This window comes from Molossus molossus, unplaced genomic scaffold (assembly GCF_014108415.1).
Source record: "Molossus molossus isolate mMolMol1 unplaced genomic scaffold, mMolMol1.p scaffold_m16_p_10, whole genome shotgun sequence".
Taxonomy (NCBI): domain Eukaryota; kingdom Metazoa; phylum Chordata; class Mammalia; order Chiroptera; family Molossidae; genus Molossus; species Molossus molossus.
In genome coordinates, this window is record NW_023425345.1 from 60,816,359 (window position 1) to 60,833,734 (window position 17,376).

Below are 17,376 nucleotides of genomic sequence, written 5' to 3' on the forward strand. Positions count from 1 at the left end.
TTTCTTCTCCACCTCCAATTAAACTTGTTTCCTCTATTAGACTCAAGTACATTTAAGGCTTCTTTTTATGTGTACTTCACTCCTACCACATTTTGCAGTGATCCCACATTCTTAACATGGTAGTATATTTTTGCCCTACAAAATGCTGCTGCTTCCATATTGCATGAGTCTCTAATCCATTCATTCCTATAAATATTGTATTCTCTCCTCGACAAAACTACAATCTCCTTGAAACCAGAAATTCTTGTAACAAAATACTTGTGCTCCCTCCTCAATCACAGCACTGTGCCAGGTAGATATTGAATTCTTCATAAAAGCATGCTGTCTGGGAAAAAAAAAAAAAAAAAAACCAATCAAGCAAACTCCTTTACAAAACATTGATTTACAAATTACAAAGTAGCAGCGAAAGGAAACTGAAGGCTATCTGCCACAATTAATTGAAATCTAAACAGGGTAACAAAATATTCCAATACAAATCTGTCACTTTCTCTGCCACTTAATTAATTTATAAAACATCTATGTTGAAAAATCATTTCAAATATTCAAATATATCTTCTGGTTGATGAAATTATAAGACAGGTGCCTCTTTATTTTACTTTTAAGTTTTCAAAATTTCTTCAAGGACCACATTTTAATTTTAACCATTAATATGAAATTAACAAAAATAACTATTACATTATACCTCTAGCAATCAGATTATCTAGTTTATTAAAGTGACCTATATTTTAATCTCCAAATTCTCCTAATTTCTGAAATCTGTTTCATCAGAATCTTAAAATGCTGAAGCCAGGCAGCCTGAGTTTGAATTACAAATCCACTAATCCCTGCTGTGGGATCAGAGGGCATCACTTAGTCCGAGGGGGCCTAAATCTCCCCACGTGGAAAATGAGACAATAACAGGCACAACCTGAAAGGCAGTGACAAACATTAAATGGGTTAGCATGGACAAAGCCCTCAGAGTGGCCCACATTTAGTAAACACAAGCCCATTTGTTTGTGTAATTGTGGTCAATATGTTTGGGGATGAGAGGAAAGATAACTTAATTTTTTATATGTTTATAACAACCTGCTTTTCAAGTAAACCTCCAGGCCTCAGAGTGCTCTCATGAAATCAGAACACATACTATACAGGAAGACTGCTGTATTCTGTCAGACAGACTCCATACCTCTTGTTACAACTTCACACCAAGACAGAGGAACCTCATACAGATACTCTTAATTACCTAATTTAAAGATTTAAAAACATATCCTTCCACAGGTACACTGGCTGCATATTTCAACTTAAAGACATTAAAGAAAACATCCCTATGTAACGAGAGAAAACATGTATTGCCCTAATAGTGAGCATGAGCATTCCTCTTAGGGAATTTTCTGATAAACCACTTGGTGTGGAAACTCAAATCCTTAGAGATAAGCCAGCATGAGATGACGCCACAGTAGGGAGAGTTAAACGATTAGGCACTGGAATTGAAAAAGAACTTGGGAAGATTGAAGAGGGAAGATATTGCAGAGTTTCTGACAGAATGGCAAAGGGAATTTTAAGAAAAGAAGGCTCCCATGTTACATTTTAAGGCTTCCCTGTTGTTTGGTTTTTGCAATGGAACATGCTGATGTTCACAACCCTCCAAAGCTTCAGTAAATCCAGGTTAACCAGCGGAGAGTGTTCTTGTTTGTTTCAGTTTTTGGTTTTCTAGTGCAAATCAAAGAAAGAGGCAAGTTCCACATCTCCCCAGACATGCTTTGGAACCAGGACAGATCTGTGAGGTAAGGATGCTGTTAGTTCACAGAAACAGTTCTTATCCAGAGGTGAGCATTATTAGAACACAAACAGTTCTGCCCCTATTCCCAGAACCCTCTTCACTGGGAACTTTCAGAAATGCTGATCGGTGGCCTATATTCACCATCTCCACTTTCCTCTCCCCAGCCCTGCCTCCATTTGCTCTTGAACACACCCATCGGGTCTCTGCTCTTGTCAGGGTCACTAGTGACCCCCAAATGGCTAGCACCAATTAATGGTCAGTTCTCAGTCCTCACCTAACAGGACTTACCACAATTTATCATCTGCTCTCTTTGAAATACTTTCTTCATTAGAAGCCCAGAATACCACCTGTATCTATTTTCTTAGTACCTCAACCAGTAGCCTTTATGGGCTCCTAATCTCTAGAACCAATGCTGGACGAGTCCCTTCCTGTTCTTATGCTCCTTTCTGCCCACTCTCATGGCTTTGGTGGTCCTGACCATCCCGACAAGCAGCCAAACCAACTTCTCCAGCCAGGTCACTCACCCAGATTCCGTACTTACAACTTCAGTGGTCTACTAGAATTTCTCACAAACATCAAGGTGCCACCTAAATGTTGAATAGACATGTTAGTCTCAAATACTATCCCCGCCCACAATTGTCCTGTCTTAGTAAAAGGTAATTCCATCCTTCGAATTCTCTGGCCAGAGACCTTGGACTTGCCCTTGGTGCCTGTCTTTCACATCCCACAGCCTTGTCAGCAGTGAATTTTTGTCTGTACTTTCAATACGCACCCAGAATTGGGTCACTTCCGACTACCTCAATGGTAATATCGTAGTCCACCAGGCAACTCTCATATTGTGCCTGAATTTTGCCATATATCCCTAACTGCTTTCATGCCTCTAACCTTCCCCTCTCTATCAGGCTCTCTCGGTCTCAGCACTATTGACATTTTGGGCTAGATAATTCTTTATTATAGGAGGCTGCCGTGTACATTGTAAGATGTTTGGTAGTATCCCTGGCCTCTATCCACTAAATGGCAATAGAACACACTCTACCATGCCCCTCCCCCACCCCAAGTTGTGTCAAACAAAAATGTCTCCAGATACTGCCAACTGCCTGAGGGGCAAAACTACCCTAATTGAGAACTATTGCCCTATAGTGAATTCAACCTGGCTACAAGAATAACCCTTTTATAACAGAAACCAGATTGTGTAATATTTCTGCTAATAACTGGCCAATTGATTTCCATCTCACCCGGGGGGGGGGGGGAGGGGAGGGAGCCAAAGTCCTTACCACATTCTGCTGGATTCTCCATGATCTGCTATTCACCTTGACCTCATCTCCTTTACTCTGCTCCAGTCACACTTGCTCTTTGTGGTTACTTAAGTATGCCAACAAAGCTCCATCTCAAAGTTGGGATACATTTTCCCCTTTACCTACAGTCTTTGTCCCATAATATCCACCTGGCTTTCTCCTTCATGCCCTTGAGTTCTTTGCTCAAAAGTCCCAATAAAGCCATCTCTATTGACCCATTTAAAAGATTCAGCCCTTTTCTATACCTGATCTGCTCCACACACTTCCTGGTCTTTCATTCTAGCTTTATTTTTAATGGAACTTATCTCCATCTGATACACTATGTGTGTTACTAAGGGCTTTAATGTCTGCCTCTACTTATAAAACATAAGCCGCAGGAGTGAGGGTATTTTGTCTTTTTTATTTGCTGCTGTGCCCCCATCACATAGAAAAGTACCTATGGGAAGCACTCGACAAATGCTTAAGGAAAGAAGGAAGGAAGGAAGAGAGGGAAGGAGGGAGGGAGGGAAGGAGAGATGGAAGGAAGGAAGGAAGGAAGGAAGGAAGGAAGGAAGGAAGGAAGGGAGAAAGGAGGAAGGAGGGAAGGAAGGAAGGAGAGAGGGAGGAAGGACGGTAGGAAGGAGAGAAGGAAGGAGGGAAGGAAGGAGGGAAGGAAGGAAGGAAGGAAGGAAGGAAGGAAGGAAGGAAGGAAGGAAGGAAGGAAGGAAAGGAAAGGAAAGGAGACCATCTTGGAACTAAAGGCTCAAGTCAGGTACTGCTGATATCAATACATCTACATGTACCATTAACAAAGACTGAGTTGGTTTCCAAAGAATTTACTTAAAATATAATTCATAATATACAATGGAAAGTAAGGATTTGTCAGAATGCTTCTGGGCTTAGAAATTTTTACGTAGGGAGTATTTAGAAAGCATATATTTATAAATCCATTAACATAGAGATCTAAATATCTATAGATATGTGAAATATGTAGAACTTTAGGAGAAATTTACAAAATGCCACAGGCTATGGTAACTCCCCTAGATACATAAAAAGAAGTGTGCTGGGGTAAGTCAAATCATTCCATTATACACACCATAAGGTAGCCTAACAAGTCAGAGCAACTGTGATTGAAGCTCTTTTCCGCGGATGAAAGCTGGCATGGCTCACTTGTGAGTGAAACACACGACCAGAAATGCTTCCCGCTGCCACTGACAGTCACAGGGAACCCCCTGAAGTTATCAATTGAATTCCTCTCCTAATTACTGGTCTGAAGGGGACAAAGATTCACATTTTATTTCTCTTGCTGAACTTGCAACATAAGCTCTTGTGAATTTTACATTAGGGTCAAGCTGGGAAGTTCCCAGTCAGTTTCCCATGGAGAACAGAACAGCGGCCCCTCCCATGCAAATGAGGTCAGGTATTCTTCCTGCCGAGGGTACCTACCAGGGGGTTTCGGCTGTAATGGATTCCAATAGGGAAGCTGATACAGAGAGGAAAAGAAAGAGAGAAGACCAGAAGACCGAACAAAAAAATAAAATAAAATAAAACATAGATCCTATTTCAAATTAAATAGTATGGATTCTAAAATCCTATATTTCAAAAAGACTTCAGAATTTTATCATATCACTCATTAAAAGTATATGCCACACCCACTGATCACAATATCAACTTATTTTATCTACTCTCTGAACTACTCATTGTAAGACCAATAAAGCTACACAGCAGGCAGGTACTTTAATGAAATAGGCTCAGTTCTCCTGAGTGAGAACCTGTGGTTCAAATGCTAACATTTTTGATCAGATAAGCACTTTATTCTTGCCAACGAGCAATAACATTTATGTGGATGCTGATCAAAAATGCTCTGGGGAAGGAAAATGGATGGAGAGAAAGGAAGGGGTACAAGAACTGTTGTGATGTAATTTTTCAACACAGGTTTTCTGAGAAGGAAAAATAACTTCAGCATTTCTAATGGCTGGTGTACCTTTCCAAATTTTCTGGAAAGTCAGAGTTTGTTCCCCTGCCGAAGCAGCCACTTTATTTAAATTAGGAAAATAAAATTCATTCATTTATTTATTCAACAAAAAAAATATTGAACATACTCTGTAAAAGAAGGAAATGTAAGCATATCCATGGTGAACACAATCTCCACCGTTAAAATTCCTCTTCTCTCTTGATTATATCCCATTTACCATAACTTACTTGAAATACAACTGAACAAAAATAATGAAAGGGATAACTAAGACACTCAGGTCTGATATCTGAGAATTAGGAAAGAAACAAATCAATGAGTAGAAAATGTTGACTATGTCTGGGAGTCATAAAGACCTAGCTTGAAATCCCAGCTTCTTTACTTACTGGCTATCTGAATAAATGGAAGACTCCCTGGGTCTCCGTTCCCTTAGGTGGAAATTGTAACAGTACCCACTCAAATAGCAGTAGTGAGGATTCAATGAGATGCTGGCAAATACCCCTTCCCAGTACATATTCAACAAACTATATCTATGGGGGTTATCTTTCAGAATCTGAAACTTACATGATGCCAGTCTTCATTCCTAGGAGCAGTTTGGGGCAAGACTTCAAAAACATTACATTTTATTTTACCTTTTCAGAAGAAATTATTTTCATGCTCATCTTCTTTAACAAAATGCATAACCCTAGGAATTTTTGTGCTTCTGAATATCTCCAATAAATGCATGAAGAAATTCCACCTTCATGTACCCCTTCCAGTAAAATAACCAAGAAAATTCTTACCCAGTTTTGGCAAGGAATAGGGCACTTTAAAGTAGTCTTCATAGAATTCTATTAATCTCTTTGTTATGTGGAGAGCATAGTCCCCGGATCCTCTTCTGATAGCATCGGGTCGTGCATATAATCGTACCTAATTAAAAATATATATAAAAGTTACTTTAGCCTTTTGGTACTCAAATTTTATCTTCCCTGCATATATGAATCTACACAAATCACTTTGCATAACTACAAAAATTAAACAGTATTCTTATTCCCATATCAAAGCGTGCCATGGCTAAAAGAACCAAACTCAAACAATTAAAGGAACCAAGTTGAGCAAGTCACAATTTCCTCGCTCTACAAGAAGACATAGAGGAGATTTATACACCTTGCATCAAAATAAATATTCAAAGTTATCACTTACATGTGCTTGCTAGAGATAGGGAGGTATGGTGGATTAGTATAATGGTTCCCTGACTGCTGCAAGTAGGCAGGATGTAATGGCTCGGCAGGAGAGAAAATTCATGGTTTGTTAAAGACACATTGCATCCAGCTTTGGACGTATTACTGAGCTGAACAGAAATATAAGTTATGCTTTCTTCTTTTCTTTGGAACTAACTGTCCTTATTTCCAATATGCAAAGTAGGGATAGAAAATGTTTCATGTAACATAAATGACTGCCATTCTGGAAAGCAGTCTGCGACTGCTCTGAGCTTCAAAAAACCAGCTGAAGTAATTCACGTTTCTAACACAGTCCGGATACTTAATATTGATTTTTAAATCAAGCATTGTATATTATCTCGTCCTTAGCCAAAAAGGAGCCTGAGGCAAATGACATAAAACTGAACAAAACTAACAATTGTACAGAAAAGGTTAAAATGAGATTAGTTTTCATAAAGCTTTCATAACGCTCTCTAGCATCTTTCTTTCCAAAGGCTAAATCTAATTTTCACAGATGTGGTCCCTAATCCTCATATCAATTCTGTGAATAACAAGTATGTGTTTGTGGAGCAGTGGCGAGCACAGCAGCCTGGGAGTTGGCTTGCAGCTCCGCTCCGCTACTGACCACGCTGGGTGGTGGTGAACAGATTACTTACCCTCTTTGGGTCCCACATGATCTCATTTATAGAATAAAGGTGTTGGCCACCAGCTGGTCACTAAAGTTCTTTTCAGTTCTAAAATGCATTACTTCCCATCGCATTTTACAAATAAAGGAGTTTGTGTTCTTTTCAAATAACTCAAAATGTAAATGGTTTACTCGGTGTGTGTAAACGGATATTTATATTCAACAGAAAGACAAAAGAAAGCTGCACTCGATTGTATAAAAATTGATTATACAATCAACTCTTTACTACGCTTGCTTCAAGAGAGAGAACAGAGACGGCAGAGATGTGCTTAATCAAAAAGAGCAGAAAGTTTTAAAAAATACACTCTGACTTTATGTTAGCCAGTCTTGTAATTCAGTAAGATATCTCCTAAATTCAGTAACATTTATTTACTGAAATTGGAAAGCTACTTTCCACCCAAAAACCAAATCAACTATCACATTTAGTTTACAGTCAGTGATCTACAGTTTGAGTTGGTGGTGCAGACACTACCTATAACAGCAAAACGTGACACTCTTAGAGAGACTGGGTATCACTCCCGGCCTCTGACATCACCTGCTTATAAACATGCAGTGTCTTAGGTCAAGTTCCCAAGTAGCAGACCCTAAAGAAAGGATGCGTATACAGGTGATCTACTAAGGAGATGTTCCCAGGAGAAACCTACAAGGGAGTCCTGGGAAGCAAGCTAGGGAAGAATAATGTGCCAAGCAAGGTGCCATTGCAGGTGAGGTCCTGGCCCCAACCTGATCCCACAGGAAGTTCTAAGGTTTGCACTACCTTGAGGCATGACACTTGGATTCCCAAACTCCTACATCTCCGTCACTAGACACTGGTTACCAAGGGGAAGGCATAAAAATCCCAGGTACGTTTGTTCTTGAAGTATTTGTCTGATGCAGCTCCAGTGGCCCAAGTACAGTCCTTTGAAGAAGGTTTCAGATATGACCCATCAGGAGAAAAGCCATCAGGGCTGGGGTATAGGTGCACCCAACAGGAAAAAAGATCTGTCTGGGTGCCAACACACACACAGACAGTAACCATTCATTCACGTATTCATTCATTCAGCAAACATTTGTCTGAGACCTGCTTTGTGCCAGGCCTGGACTAAGCACTTTTAACGTAGAGACGAGTAAGACATTCTCTAACTGAAGATGGTACAAAGCATTATTAGAGAGAAAAGCAAGGAAAATGGAATCTCCATTCTCACAGAGCTTTCCATTTATTAGGTAACTTCGACAATAACAGATAATGACAAATGCCATATGAATGGTAAACCATAAATGACAAATGGACACGAGGACAATGGATAGCTTTCAGAAGGCTCAAGTCAAAGTAACTAGTGATTTCACATTAAAACCATAACCAGGACCACTGCAGAATGATGCAGCAAAAGGTCACTCATTTTACTCCTAGGAAGCAGCATTGATTTTGGTAGAAACAGCCGTTCCTATTAATCATCTCTACCAGTTAGTCAAGTTATCTGGAGGCCAAGACAGGAGAAACACAATTAAATTAATCTGGTCGTCAAGATTTGATGGAAGTGATCCAATCTGAGTGAGACGATAAAACATACACATGCTTAGCACAGTGTCTTCATTTGTTCGTTCAAACATTTATTGTATGCATGCTCTGTGTCAGGCATTGTACTAGAGAATAGAAATAGAACAATAAAAATTCCTACCACAAAATGAACAAGACATTTATTCCCACTGCTCTTAAGAGGTTCACAATATGTGGGAAAACAAACAAATCAATCAACAATAAGATACAATGTGAGAAGCGCAGCCATGTACTCTGCCTCCCGTCCCATTAGAAAAGTCAAGGAGACTGAGCCCCTATCCAAGGCCAAGCCCTCTACATTCTATCCTCTCTTCCTTTTCAGAGATATTCTCAAAATGCTCCCCTTTATCTTCCATAACATCAATTTATGTCTCCAGGCTGCATCATTTTCATCAGCAAACATATTTTGTTGTGTTTCTTATGTTTAAAAACAAAATCTTAGCCCTGGCTGGTTTGACTCAGCAGTTAGAGAGTCGGCCTGCGGTACTGAGAGACCAGGGTTCGGTTTCTGCTAAGGGCACGTACCTCGGTTGCAGTTTGTCTCCAGCCCTGGTTGGTCGTGCAGGAGGCAGCCACTCGATGTGTCACTTTCACATTGATGTTTCTCTCTCTCTCTCTCTTCCTCTCTCTCCCTTCCACTCTGTCTGAACAACAACAACAACAAAAAAACACAAAATCTTAGTGACCACAGTCTCTCCAGCTATGGTTTCCAGCAATGCTCCTTGAAAGTGTTTTCTTCCATATAGTTAGGGTTAGTATATAAGTTAACATCCAACCTAGATCACTTATAGAATGAAAAGAAGCCCTTAGGTATAAGTAGGGTGGTGACCCACTTACACAGTGTCTATTCACTCTTCAGTTCACTACAGTAAAGTTCTCATTCCCATTCCTCTACCATAACTGCTCTTGCCAACGTCACTGAAGGCACCAGGGTGCCAAATCCAACAGTCAGTTCTCAGTCTTCCACACGCATAACCTATCAGCAGAAATGACATAGCCGATCATTCCTCCTCCTTCTAACACTTTCTTCGCTTGGCTTCTTTCTTACTTTTCCTCCTATCTGATTGACAACTCCTCAGTCTCCTGGCTGATTCCTCCTCATCCTCATCCATCCTTCTCACTTAATGTTGGAGGGTCCCAGGTTTCAGTCCATACATATCGTCACTTCTCTGTCTACTATGACATCTAGTCTCATGGTTATAAATTTCATTTAGACGCTGAAGACCTATCCCATTACTTCTTGACTTCCACACTCATTAGTTTAACTGCCCACTGGATGTTTCCACTAAGATATTTATTAGGCATCTCAAACTTAACATGTCTAAAACCAAATTCCTAATATTACACACACACACACACACACACACACACACACACACCTGCTACTCCAAAAGTCTTTCCATCCACTTGCCTAAGCCCAATGCCTCAACATCATCCTTTTTCCCCCTTTTCTCTCACACTCCATGTACAATTTGTCACGAAATCCTTTTGGCTTTACCTTAAAAGTATACCCAAACACCAACCACTTTTTATAACCCACCAGCAATACCCTGCTCCAAGCTTCCTTCATTTTTTGCCTAGATGAGTGCTCTAGTACTAATGTCTTGTTCCTTACTCCCTTAAGTATGCCCTCTACACAGCAACAACATGTTCTGTTAAAATGCACATCAAGTCATATCACTCTTTTATGCTTTCCTCCTCCAGTGGCCTCCTATCTGATTCCAAGTAAAAAACCAAGTTTTTACTAGGGCCCCAATATCCCTATAAAAACCTAGTCCACTTGACCTCTCTGGCCTCATTTCTGACTTTGCTCCATGCTAACCTTGCCCCATTTACACACTAGCTTCCTTTGCCTTCCTAAAATACACCAGAGAGATTCTCCCATCAAGGCTTCTGAATTTTCCTCTAGATAGCTCCATGGCTTGTTCACTAGACCCCTTTAGATACTTGTACAAATATCTCTCATTTGTTAGAAATCTTCCCTTCCAGTCCTGGCCAGTTTGGCTTAGCAGTTAGAGCGTCGGCCCATGGACTGAAGGGTCACAGGTTCAATTTCCAATCACGTACTTCAGTTGCAGGTTCAATCCCCAGCCCCAGTCGGAGTCATGCAGGAGGCAACCAATCGATGTGTCTCACACATAGATGTTTCTCTCCCCCCCTCTCTCCCACTCCATCTAAAAAAAAAAAAATCAATGAAAAAATACCTTCGGGTGAGAATTAAAAAAATAAATAAATCTTCCCTTCCACCCTGGAATTTCTACCCTCCTTTCTTGCTTTATTATTTCCTGTAGCATTTATCCCCATTTAACAAAATGACTTACTCATTTTGCTTCTTGTTGCCTATTTTCCAAGAATGTGACTTGCATGAGGGAAATAATTTTTACTTACTAGTTCTGACCATGAAGGGGCCATTTTTGTAGATCAAAATATTTTGTTTAATTTGCTTTTCAAATGCCTGGCACATAATAGGCAGTCAACAAATTTTTTATGAATGGATGAGTGAATTTCATAGGTATGTGCAGGTCCTAAGGGAGTATGTAATAGGAACCTTTGATAAAACTGTAGGATTCTCAGGGGAGGACATGTTTCAACTAAGTCTTGAAGGATAAGCTGCATGTAGTAAGCTACCAAGTGGAAGGTGATATCCCAGACCAAAGTCATATCATGTGCTCAGGAAACTATGCTACCAAATAATAAGTTACTTTAAAGGCAACAGTAAATATTAGAACTTAATTATAATAGTGGTGGTAATTCACTGGAGGATATTAAGCCAGAAAGTGACAAAATTACTCTGCATTTCAGAAGGATCACTTCAATGACCTATATCAAGTGAACTGAAATATAGGAGGTTGCTTGTAAGGACAGCCCACAGAGAGATAATGTTAGAAAAATGAGGATATATACAGTGATAGGTGAGACCAGAGAAGTAAAGAGAAAATTCAAGTCATATTAAAGAATGGTCCATATATCAAATTGTGGAGTATTAATTTAATACTATGAACATGGACAAATTATTTAAAGATTTTTAAACCACAGACTGGTGTGATCAGAATTTGGTTTTAACAAACGACATCAAATGCAGCGCAGACAGTGGATTAGTAAAGGAATAGAAACACCTGAAAGGAAATGACAAGAACTACCGTAGACGTGCAAGTGAAAAAGGGTGGTTTGGACTGGAGAGAAGGCAGTGGGGATGCAGAGAAATGGATGGACCCATTCAGTTGGTCCTAAAATTCTATTGAACGAGTCCTTTAGCTACCAAGCAAATCCACCTGTAGTCCCATCTCACTTAACAGCAATCATTCTCTTTATCTGTACCTGTCTCACTCCAGTTCCCTATTGAAACTAGTGAGACCCAGTTGTAGGATGGGGGGGTATCCAAATTATTTCACATGCTGGGTAATTCCTATAAGAGTAATCAAGAGTTTGCTATACAATAATTAATTTTATACTGTGAAAAACAACCACAGTTGTTTTCTTCTTTTAAGTAAACTAGGCTCTGCTTAATCATAACGGAAATGAAATCTTCATAAAAATAGTTATTACTCAAAAGGAATGAAATATAATTTTATTACACCTGTTTATTTGCATTTTCTGATACTCCATGATAAGCGCCTGGCTCTGAAAATGTAAATTGCTAACCAGGCTTTATTTCTCCCTCTGCATAGCTGCTTCCAACAACTAATATGAACCAAACGGCCCATTTAGTCCTGTGGAAAGGACATCACACTAGGAACTAGCACCCCGGGAGGCAAGACTCAGCTTTCTCACTAACTACTTCTTTCAACTTGTGAAAGTCAGCTAACTTCTCTGGGTCTCAGCTCAAAGTTCCTTTCAGAGGTAATAGTTTATCACGATCCATATATCACATTATGCCTGAGAGATTAGTCCATCACACCTTGCCTAAATTCTTCTCATGCAGTCCCCACTTATTTTGAAAAGAAAATAATAAACAGGTTTTTCTGTTATCTTCAGATAGTTTTTACTCCTTTGCATTTTTCACTTCCCTTGAAAACGCATACCAACTGCCCAGCTCCCAATCTCCTTCCTTCATTCTGGAATGTTCCCCCTTTTTTCCCATTAACCACCGTGAACTTGATACTGATTAGAGAGAAATAACTGTAATAGTCAATATGTAATACAAGAAGTGGCTTTAGAGAAATATTCTTATGGTACCACCCCTGTGCTAATACATCACAGCAATGAACTAAGGTGGATAGCTACGTATTTTTGACCCCTTAGAACAGTTAAAGGCCCCAAACAGGTATTCCTATTAGAAGTCTGTTGGGCCCAGTGGACTTTACTCTGTAATTTCTTGAACTCTTCTATACTTAAAATATGTTTGTTTCATTTTTTAATAGAATTTCAAGTATTTTAGTCATTGAATGGGGAAAAATACTAAAGGCAGATATCATCAACCCCTTTAGTCGTCTCACTTATTCACAGAAGCAGGGGTGGCAATTAAGTTTCAGCTATCCTGAAGACTGAGAGGGATGCTTGGAGGGCATGGGGGGAAGAATCCTGAGACCACATTTGCACTTGGCAAGAGAAAGCACCAAGCTTGATGAAATGCCATCTGTGCTCTCAGGGGAGAGAGAGATGGCATTGGTGTCAGACAGTTGCCCTTATTAGGATAGAATATCCTTTGGAAGGGAGTCATAATGGAGGGGAACTTTAGACTAATTCAAATTGACTTTGTCTCCAATAGTTGTGCAATTTAGAATAAGAATACCAGCCCAGCCTATGTGGCCCAGTGGACTGAGCACTGTCCCATGAAATGAGAGGTCCTGGTTCCATCCCTGGTCAGGGCACATGCCCGGGTTGTGGGCTCGATCCCTGGTGGGGGGCGTGCAGAAGGCAGCTGACTGATGTTTCTCTCTCACATATTGTTTTTTTAAAAAAGGAATAAGAATACCAAAGACTGGTTAAGGATTTCATCAATGAGACATTTATTTATTCAGTTGCAATTCCAAGAGCATCTATTAATGGTCAGGCCACTGTTCCCCTGGTGAGTGCCTAAAGGTAAGCAAAAGAGACACGGTCTCTTTCAAGGATCTTGCAGTCCAGTAAGAAGACACAGCAACCACGTCTTACAGCTGAGAATAGAAGGTGGACCTCATTTTCATGGACACTTCAGAAGTCCTCTCCATGCAGGTGGGGAGTAAGTGGAAGGACAGAGCACCATGGAAATAAAGATGAGCTAATAGTTATTAATCCCTACATCTAATGTTTAACCTTCCTCTGTATGAACAATGTCAAAGCAAAGGTAAAAATACATATGCAGTTAAAAAAAATGTGAACAAATACGCTATTGTCAGAAATATAAAATCTTATACTAAATAATTTTGGAAATTTTCTTTTAATAATTTAAAATACTTCATAGATTTTCTTATTTATCTTTACAAAATACACGTACAATGAGTATGTGGTTAGCAGTAAATTATGACTTTGTAGATGGAAAATGTAAGGCTGTTTTGTTTTTTTTTTATCATCGAGACACTTTCAAGGACAGTAAAATCAAATCTCTGTGTCTAAAACCTTTCTTCTCAACAGTTTTAATACTTTTTGTGTTAAAAATAAATTGTGGTAGTTGCCATATTATTATGTGAAACAGTGTATAGTTATACCATACAACAACGAGGAGAAAAATCACTTACAAAAGTAGTACACCTGTTAACTAAAGACTTGAATAACATTTTCTCTGATTTGACATTTGTAATTTGGTAGTGTTAAGTTAAATAAATCTTCTGGCTTCCCAGAGTTATTCCCTGAGAACATTTTACACCGCAAGAGTACATTAGGAACTTCGGAAAACATGATAATTATTTCGTGGCTTTAAAATATCTCCATAATAACAATAATAAGCTTACTTTGCCTTTCACCTAACTGAAAAATCAGTGCCATTCTTCATAACTGCAAAACGATGCGTTGTCACTAAATTCTCAGTCAGTAAAGCTAAATTAATTCACCTCTAAGACGATAATTTGATTTGGGGGTTTCTTCATACAAATTGGTAAACAGAGCTAGCCAGGGCGAAGGGAGCAGGTGCTTTTTGGCACTAAGACAAACATATTAATACAAAGAGGGGAGGATGTTGTAAACAAGAAACTAAAATCCCAGGAGCATCCATCTAATTTAAATTCAGAAGACATTTTTTTTTTCTATTTTGCTAAGCAAAAAGGAAATAAGTACACACAAAATGCTGACAGAAACAAGGCACTGGTGTGTATTGCCATGAGCCCATAAACACAAAGAGAGACTGGATGGTGCTGGGGAAGGGGCTGGGGGTGGGGGCCGGCCTGGCGGAGCCCCGCTGCAGGCCGTCGGACAAGAACTCGTGACGGGCTCGACATCTGGAGCGCAGAGCCAGTGTGTGCTGCTGGGAGAAACTGAGAGCCACTTCTGAGTCTGAAGCAGAGTGGCGTGATTGAAGATGACAAAGGGAGATTATTTAGGCAATAGATTTGAGACATATTGAGACAGGGAGACCAGTGAGAAGGAAAGCATAGTACGAGTGAAAAATTTGTTCTGTAGCTTTGACTGCAAGAACAGCCAAGAACAGCCAATCGCCATCAGCGTAGCCCAAGAACTCGTCCTGAGGAGGAGGAGAATTTGGAGTTGGGAATGGATGGGGACGAAGAAGGAGTCACGTGGTGATGGCAGAACCAGAACTACCTCCAAACCTACTGTTCTCACAAAAACAGACTGCAGAAACAAGGATCAGAGCCTCTCCAGGCGTCTCGCCTTGGAATCACATGATAGCTGTTCTGAGAACAATTACTTAAACATCGTTAATGAGGTCTAAAACCAGCCTTATACTAAATTCCACTTCACATCAAATACTGGTATAAGGAGACTCCAGAGTACTGTCACGCATAAAGCTGCTCTAATGGCCGGTCCCTGCTTGTATTATATTATCTTCCTTCGAAGAGTGTTACTAATAATTCATGAAAAAAAAAAAAAAAAAAAAAACACTTGCTGAGAATTCTGAGACAGGTTTGCTACATACTATGAAGTTTCTTTTGGACCTAGTAGCCTTTATTCTATAGTTCATAGACCGTCTATATTTGAAGTATTTGTCTCATCTCTATATAGGAGTGTAAGTTCTTTAAGCATTAGGTCCACCTTTGCAGTTTTTCTTTCACCCCTCACTGTGTCTAATACGGGGCTTTCATCCCATGAGAACCAACAACATGTTCTGACTCCCATAAAATGGCCATAAACTTGGAAGGTCCTTGTCCGTTCCAATACTAAAATGCTATTACAATAGATTGATGACATCTTCCAACTACATTTGGCTTCAGGCAAGGAAATTGGTACGGTGGCAACCTGTATAGTCTTTTCTTCAAATCACTTCATATGTATGTACTAAGCACAGTATTTACTACTTCACTGTGGAGTTTACAAATTCTACTTACTTTCGGTTACTTCAAGGAAAGGGCAGGGTTTTGCCATAACCACACTGCTACTGTCACATTTTTCACATATATAATATATATAGCTGAATAATGGCCCCCAAAGATACCTTGCCCCAATCCTTACATCCTGTGAATGTTACCAAAAGAGACTTCTGAGTTTTTATTCAGTTTAGATGTTTGAGATAAGGTGATCATCCTGGATTATTCGGGTGGGCCCTGAGTATACTCACAAAGGTGGTTATAGGAAGGAAGCAGAGGAAGTTCTGACTAGGGAGAAGAAGAATGCCGTAAGGCGGGCAGGGGCAGAGAGAAACTGAAAGATGCAAAGGAGAAAGAGGCCATGAACTATAGAATGCACGGAACGTAGCTTTCTGTTTCTTTGTTGGCTTTCTATTAAATTTATTGGGGCGGCATTGGTTGATAAGATTATATAGGTGTCATGCGTACAATTCTATGATACATGACCTGTAGTTTTAGAAGCTGGAAAGGCATGGACCAGATCATCCGCGAGAGCCCCCAGAAGGAATGAGTCCTGCCAACACCTGGTTTTAGTCCTGCAGAACCCATTTCGGATTTCTAACCTCTGGAACAGTAAGAGAATACATTGTGTTGCATTAAAGTCATAAGTTTGTAGAAACTTATTATAGCACCAGTAGGAAATGAATGCATTATAATTTTCTATCTTCACACTGCTTGTTTTATGTTAGATTTTCAGCTTCTTGTAGGAGCACATTTTGTATTTCTTTTTGTACCTTTCTGCTGTAGATATAATGATTTATAGCTTTCAAACTGCCAATGTTGGCACACCTGTTATACTCACAAATATTATTACCAAGCACACAATACATTCCTGCACATAATTGGTACACACACAAAATAGTGAAATGGTTGAGTGAAAACTAGAATCATCTGCAGAATTTTTTTCCTTCAAGTGTTGTCCTTTTGTTACATTTTGCATCAGAATCACCTGGGATAACTGTGCAGAATTCAGATTCCTGAGCCTACACACTCCAGAAATTCTGAATCATCCCTGGGCGGGGTGTGGATGGGTGGGGGGTCTTCATTTTAACAAACTTACCTATTGAATCATATACATTGAACACTAACGTTGAAACATTTCTGACCTAAAGTCACCTGAGGGCCTTTTGTTCGCTCAGTCCCACAGCAAACAAACCTCAAGTCTAGAAAGAAATATTTAGCAATAGCCTAGCACATAGGAAAACATATATCCTTATTCCTTAAATCTCTTTCAACATCAGAGTCTTCAATGAAGATACATTCAACATGGCCGTTACTATTTTTAACTCTAACAACTAATCTTCCTTTCCCCTGTACGATGAACAATAAACAACAGATGAGTCAGATCCAATGTTTGGAAACCAGTAAAAGTTATTTAATCCTGTCATAGCCCATAGATAAAGCAGCATCGTTTACTCCCTCTCTGAGATCGAGGACCTTTTTTGTAGTAAACTAAACTGCAGTTTGTAGGGTGTTTTTTGTGTTGTTTTTTTTTTTTGTTTTTTTTTTAAGGG

The 17,376-nt window shown here is 39.6% G+C and overlaps 1 protein-coding gene across 1 annotated transcript in view; it reads right to left on the reverse strand.

Moving 5' to 3' along the window:
- Positions 1 to 17,376, reverse strand: part of TRHDE (thyrotropin releasing hormone degrading enzyme) — a 384,097-nt gene that overhangs the window by 271,972 nt on the left and 94,749 nt on the right. The window contains exon 3 of the mRNA XM_036252398.1: positions 5,788 to 5,914. Within this exon, the coding sequence (XP_036108291.1) occupies positions 5,788 to 5,914 (127 nt within the window). The remainder of the gene's footprint in view (positions 1 to 5,787; positions 5,915 to 17,376) is intronic.